The sequence below is a fragment of the Aristolochia californica genome, unplaced genomic scaffold (assembly GCF_029961685.1).
Source record: "Aristolochia californica isolate CCGP_79_NKW_82.1479 unplaced genomic scaffold, dmAriCali1.0.hap1 SCAF_7, whole genome shotgun sequence".
NCBI classification, from domain to species: Eukaryota; Viridiplantae; Streptophyta; class Magnoliopsida; order Piperales; family Aristolochiaceae; genus Aristolochia; species Aristolochia californica.
In genome coordinates this window covers 37,434,875-37,441,328 of record NW_027182268.1, presented here as the reverse complement: position 1 = coordinate 37,441,328, position 6,454 = coordinate 37,434,875, and the positions used below count along the sequence as shown (strand labels likewise).

General features: G+C 41.2%; 1 protein-coding gene across 3 annotated transcripts; it reads right to left on the bottom strand.

Annotated features, from left to right (window-relative positions):
- Positions 1–4,789: 4,789 nt before the first annotated feature.
- Positions 4,790–6,454, bottom strand: LOC137936587 (protein LATERAL ORGAN BOUNDARIES-like). 3 transcript variants are annotated; one of them, XM_068781356.1, is made up of 3 exons: positions 6,199–6,454; positions 6,057–6,133; positions 4,790–5,397 (listed from the first exon to the last, which is right to left on the bottom strand). In XM_068781356.1, exon 3 carries the CDS (start codon positions 5,391–5,393, stop codon positions 4,839–4,841), a length of 555 nt encoding a protein of 184 aa, XP_068637457.1. In that variant the 5' UTR covers positions 5,394–5,397; positions 6,057–6,133; positions 6,199–6,454; the 3' UTR covers positions 4,790–4,838. The 3 variants fall into 3 exon arrangements, with proteins under 3 accessions (XP_068637457.1, XP_068637458.1, XP_068637456.1); XM_068781357.1 differs by lacking the exons at positions 6,057–6,133; positions 6,199–6,454 and adding an exon at positions 5,482–5,749 and having other exon boundaries at positions 4,790–4,962; positions 5,059–5,397; XM_068781355.1 differs by lacking the exons at positions 6,057–6,133; positions 6,199–6,454 and adding an exon at positions 5,482–5,749.

The window sequence follows — 6,454 nt, the reverse complement described above, 5'->3', positions numbered from 1 at the left end:
GGATGGATAGAGTAGAATGCAGATCGACTGTAACGAGGAAATACGAGGCCTGAGGCGTAGACAGGGTGAACGTTTTTTAAAAGAGAGAAAGGAGATTGGCAGGTGGGATAGGGAGGCCACGTGGCGAGCTACTTGGGCGTGGATGTCTGCATGGAGCACAACTCATGCGGGACTGCGGAGGCCTTTCTTGACACCTTTCTGTTGGTTTGTGGGAGGGTGAGCCCCCTCGCATGCAAATAAGGGTCCAAGAAGCCCTTTGGACCGACACAACAAGTGGGTCCAATAAGAGGCCCCTTTTAAGTTCTTGGCCCATGTAAAGGCTCTGAACTACTTGCCAAATAAAATTTAAGTTTCAAATTATGAAAATTAAATTAATATAAAATTATTTGTGATAAATAAAAAATTAAAGAAATATAAGCTCAATCAATAGGAATGCTCGTGACGATCTCAAATCGGTTCGCAGAAAATTGCAAAGGAAGTACTTGCATGGGACCCTCAAGCGAGTGTCCTTTAGCTAAACCCAGAGTAAAAATTCCAAGCTTTATGTCTCCCTTAAGCAAATTAAACCTCATGTCACAGCTGAAAATTTGGCCGAGGCGACAGATCGAGACATCTGACCCTACAGCCGGATGATCTAACCTTGTCTTTCCTGCTCCCACCCCTCTCACCGCCACTCACATCTTCTTCTGATGGACCTTTTTGTCGGCGAAGTCGGCAATCTCTGATCACCACCATAAACCGAAAGCGGCTCTTCCGTCCATGAAACCAGAACCAGACAAGAATGGCGAATCTATTCTCTGTTTATCATCAACTATACATTTGGAATCATCGGATTGTATGCTTCTTTATCCCTACAATGGTTCTGGACGAGAATTCACCATTGAAATAGCTTCTTAAAACCAGGCGCTTCGCTTCCAGGATAAGGATAAAACCTTAAAAAGTGATATTAAACTGAAGTATAACTTAATACGACATAATACTTTGGTGAAAAGACTAGAAATGGATAGGCAAACCGCTCGACAATGGCCTCATCTTAATCTAACATTAGGCAGGTAACTTAATTTTTTCTTAATCACGGTTTAAGTGTACATCTATCCACGTGTCCAAACCCCATGTTATGACCAGGTTTTTAATTAAAAAAAAATTCTGAAACAGCAACAATAACCTAGGACTAGTAAAAAGACTTGAAACCCTAGGGACAAGGGAGGTTTACTGTAAAGCTAAGCACTGATGCAGGAAGGTGACCTTCTTAATGAATTTTCAGAATCTGTCTTTTAAATATTCAGAGAAAGGTGACGACCCAGAGCCAGTTACCTACCCCTAATGTTTAAAGAGAGTTAGCTTAGGCACACCATAAGTGTTATAAACTAACGAGTAACTGGGTGTCCAATAATTTTTTTGAAAAGGGTACATGTAGGACATTCTTAATTCCTAGTTACAAGTTTGTAGGGTTCCCATACCTTCCCCTACTGAGCAGTACTAAGGTGAGTAATATGATCTAAGACATGATACTTAATTGGCCTTAAGAGTCCCAATACACCCATCACTGGTCACTAACCTTGAGGTGATTGGTCCAAGAAATGGTACAGGAGATCCCATATATTAAATTTGCTAGGTCACATTGATCCATGTGATTCTAAATAAACAAGTTAAAAAGTAAAAATTAAAAAGCACATCCCTGACGTTTCTAATGTCTGATTTACATGGCTTCAAGGCTGCAACCTAAACCTCCTTCAGTTGTTAGCATTACTGCAACTGACAGCCCTTCTTTTCTGATACCAAGTTCTCAGCCATTACGCTGTATGCTAAGCTATAGCTCTCTGTGCAGTTTCCTTTCCGTTGTCTTCAACGGTGAGATTCTCATAAACAAAGATGAATCCGATTGTACTGTAGATTGTTTGAGTTTTTGAGTTTGTGTGAACTGTGAAACAGTATTTTGCCAGGATCAGTTTCACTGCAGCAGATGAGGTTCTGCACCTTCTTATTCTTTTCCCAGGGATAAGCATAAGCCACAGTGAGATGAGGAGTTGATAGTTATGTATGAAGTGCTTTTTTCAAATAATTTTTACTGATTAATATCAAGGTCAAATATGTACTGCTACTTGAATTAATTACAAGAGTTCTAGTGGTGTTTGACTTGAAACAAACATCCAAAGAGAATAAACAGAAAGATGATCAGATTGTAAAGCCGACAATTCTGCAGAATGATGGAGATCTGAAAGGAAACTTGCACCGTGGAGTTGCAGACGGTTAAAAACTTCAAATGGGTTGAGCGCAACTGCGGACGAGAAAGGTGAAATGGGGAAAGGGAAAAGGCTCAAAGGAAAAAGAGAAGGCGGAAGACGTTACAGATTCAAGTACTGGCTATTTATGAGTCTATGAAAGCTGCAGGAAGAGTAGTACGACTGCAAAAACCAAATATTTGGAGTTTTTTTCAATTGAAAAACTTGTAAACTTGATCATCGCCAGTCCCAAAACTGCTACACGCCTATACCTCTGCTTTTCATTGTACATGGGAACGAGTTGGCATATTGGCATGCTCTAGAGAAAGGAGAAGACAAGGAGACAAGTACAAGTGCAGTCACAGAGGAGCGATGGGTCCCTCTGATTCTGTTGTCTCTGTGAGCGACTACTTTTCCTGATTTTTTATAGCACTCTGAACATATCCCATGCCTTGAATCTTGACGAGTTTGTACATTTTGACGATCAGACAAGTGAAAAGCGAAGCGGAAAACCCACTGAGGTATTGTTTGAGATCTCTACATGAGATTTCGTTCACAGTTTCGGAGAGATGATCTTTTTTGTGATTTGGAGAAGAAGAGCGGTAGTGGACTAGTGCCTAGTGGGGCTTTTGGCTGCCGAGGAATTGTGTGACTGACGGATGTGACGCTGGAAGGGCCAATGGCAGAGCCTGGTGTTTCTTTTCCTTTTTTTTCTTCCATCCGTTTTCATCGGTAGGCTCTGGCGGGGAAGATTTGAGCGACGGGCTGCTTTCTACTTTCAAGGCTCAGCCCGTGCTCGGCGAAGGTGGATTATCTGTACAGACACAAGGACATGAGAACTGAGGACTGAGCAAAAATCAGGAATGAGATAAAAACGCCAGAAGGGGGGAAAGATCGATGAAAATAAGGAAATTATCGATCCATTGATCTGTCAAATCTAGCAGAAGCTACAGTTGTCTCTCTCTATTTCGGAAGATGACGTCAGTATTATGTAGCTATTTTTGTTTTTGGAAAACAAAACAGCAAGAGCAGAGATATTCAATATTGAAGAACTCTTTTATGGAGCATCCATGAAACCAAACCCGATAACAAAGAGTGAAGCAAATTCATCTATATGACTCATCATCATTCATGTATGTTATGATATGCAGAAATTCACTGCCACACGACCGCGAGAGCAAAGAGAAAAAGAAGAAAAAAAAAAAAAAAAGAGAGAATTAAAGGAAATGACTTGATATGTCTTCGTGAGGTATGGTCTGAGAACTGAATAATAGTGTTGGTGACAAATGAACAGTAGAGTTGCAGAGAGGAGAAAGGCGAAAAATAAATTAGGAGCCAAAGACAAATAATAGCTCTTCTCCGAAAGGGTACCTTCACATGGGTCAACTCGTTCATGGATTCTGGAAAATAGAACTGTATAGACGGATAGAGATAAAAACACATACCTTAAGTCTCATGGGGTGGCTTCATTTTGCTCAGCAACAAGGTAGGATACCCACCGATTTTATTTATAACCACTGCTCAAGTTTTTTTTTTTTTTTAAAATTAACCCTCAGCCTTCTTACAGTAAGAGCTTTCATATATTTCTTCATAGGTTTCTTACATGTATATAAGATCAAATATAACAAATCTAATCAAATCTAGTGACTGTATAAGAATTAGCAAGAGAAAAACATAAAAGTAGAAATTTTCAGATCTAATGACAAGAATTAAGATGGGCTGGATATGAAATACAAGAACTCAATAGATAAACAAAGGGATTTAAAGGTGGACTGATGATTTTGCAGTAATTTCTAGATGGACAACCTTGATAATACTAACAACGTAAGAAGCCAATTTTGAATCATGATCATATATCGGACACAAGACGAGAGATCTTAAGAGCAGAAGGGATTGAGGATGTATTTACAGCAACACTTTCTTCTCTTCCTTGTTTCCGTTGGCATTAGAATGAAAAACGAAGCTTATCAAGAAAACTTATTAGATTCTGGGCTGAAAACTATGGATTACATACATGAGAGCTGATGGAGAACAAAATCTGATCATAAAAAAATTATTTGTGGAAACCCAGTACAAAGTGCTCATATAGGAAAAGGTAGAGAATAACTGTGACTGTGTAAGTTGTCCTGCAAATATGATTTGAGCAGAGGCTAGCAAAAGAGGAGCATGGGCATATTATGATTTAAAAGAAGACTAAAGCCACTAAGTTACTATGACAATAGCTACGGAATCCTCTTCAGATGCTAACTACAAGAATATAATCCTTCACTAGCCCAGAAAATGCACTAAAGGCTACAACAGCAGAAAGATGAACGCACCTCTTCTGAAGCCTTCCCTTACCTCTAGCCTCAGGTCCAAGCATAATAAATTGTTGCAGAATATTGAATTTGTTGAGATCGAGGAGGGGAAGCAATAAATAAAAAAAATTAAGTCTAAACAAGAAATTGATGACAAATATAATTATCAAGAACCAGTCGATGACAACTTTTTTTTTTCTTTAAGTCTACACAGAATCACACAGAACACCATGAACAGATCGATACTGATCAGGAGAAAATTACTAGAGGTAGACTTGCATACCATATCTAAAAATCCCGACAGTTTCACTGTCACTTATTAGTTTTCTCCTCCTCCTCCTCCTCCTCCTCTTGCATTCATATCTCCAGTAGGGTTATTAGTCCATGGTAGTGGGTACGGAAGTTGCAAACCAGGAGGATAGATAGAACCTCCGCCATTACCCCTGCCACCAAATTCAAAAGATCGTTGCCGAACAGGAGCCATGGGAGGCAAAGCCTGCTGGGGTGGCAAGGCTGATGGGATTTCGTTGCAAGCATACCTTATCAGATCTGCGTTTGCAGCATCGAGTTCCTTCTGGAGCCGGTGGACTTGTCTTTGAAGGACTGAGATGGCACCGACGCATCCGTAGACGGGATCCTTCATCCTGGCCTCGGCCTCGTACGCCAGAGAATTAACCGCATCTTCTCGCTGGTGAGGGAGAAGCTCGTTGAGGAGCTTCGTCACGTTGCTTGCCCCGAAAATTTTGTGAACATTGGCGAACTTCTGAGGCTCTTCTGGCGGAAAATAGGGTGCAAAGATGCAACCGGGCATGCATTTCCTCCTCAGAAACTTGCAGGCCGCGCACGGGGAATTGGAGGAGCTGGATGATGCCATATCACTGCAACAGAAACGATGATGATGATCTGATGATACTATAAGTAATAACGATAATGATATGTCATAACAACAAACCAATAACAACATCAATAATCTTAAAGCTGGCACAAGACCCATCACCACTCATCTCTGCACGTATTCCCTGCATTTTGTTAACTCCGGATTCTTTCTTTCTTCTTTTAATTCCTCCTAAAGACCGAGTTTCAATGAAGAAGTGCGGGTGCTGCAAAAAAACGAGGCACTTCTAGCCACTACTTTTTTTTTTTTTTTTTTTTTCGGTTTGGGGTGGGGGGTGAAGGGGCAGGCTGGCTCAAGTCGGACGCCGAAGACGAAAGGGCGAGGTGTCGGGTGGAAGGGCTTCTCAAACAACTAGGTTTAGGGTTCAGAAAACCAGCGGGTCATGCTTTACATCTACAGCAAAAATACCCAGAACCCACCGATGCTTATTGCAGCTTTTTTTCAATTTTGGACGCCAAACTTCATGTTATACAATTTTCTGCCACTCGCTGAGCCTTTAAGATCATACAATTTCGTTGCACCGATAACTTTAGATCAGTCTATTCTTGGGAAAGCCACCTGCGGGACGATCTAAGTGGAGCTACTATCACTGTTCTTTAGTCGAACAATAGTAAATTGACATGTAGCAACTATTATTCTCACCTCCGAAGAAAACCCACTTGGAGAGTGCCCAGATCAAAGCTTGAAATCCAGAGCTCTCTGGTTTTCTTGATGGAGACCTGACAGAAACCAATCTATCGTCACGCACCCATGTGTAAGCAAAAGAGCAGCTCCATGTGGTTACCTGTTGCTGATCTAGGCCCTGCGACCAGGGGGGGAAATAGTATGCGGTACCTTGACCCTTGTTTTAAGCTCTTTGAAATACCTGCTCTCAGGAGGTCTTACGATCGTGGAAGCTGTAGTTATCGAAGGAATAGCCACGGAATTTCCTGAGAATTTTATTACTGAGAGAAGGAAAATGCAGCAGTCAAGTAGGAAACTCCTAGAGACAAAAGAACCCTAATTGGAGGAGAGCCCTGCAAACTGAGGAACAAAGGAGG

Excerpts from the sequence above, each read along its gene's own strand:
- LOC137936587 (XM_068781355.1), bottom strand. The coding sequence starts at position 5,513 with ATGGGTCTTGTGCCAGCTTTAAGATTATTGAT. Across the intron at positions 5,398-5,481 it reads CCAGCTTTAAGATTATTGAT|TGATATGGCATCATCCAGCT; the intron begins GTTGTTATTGGT and ends TTTCTGTTGCAG.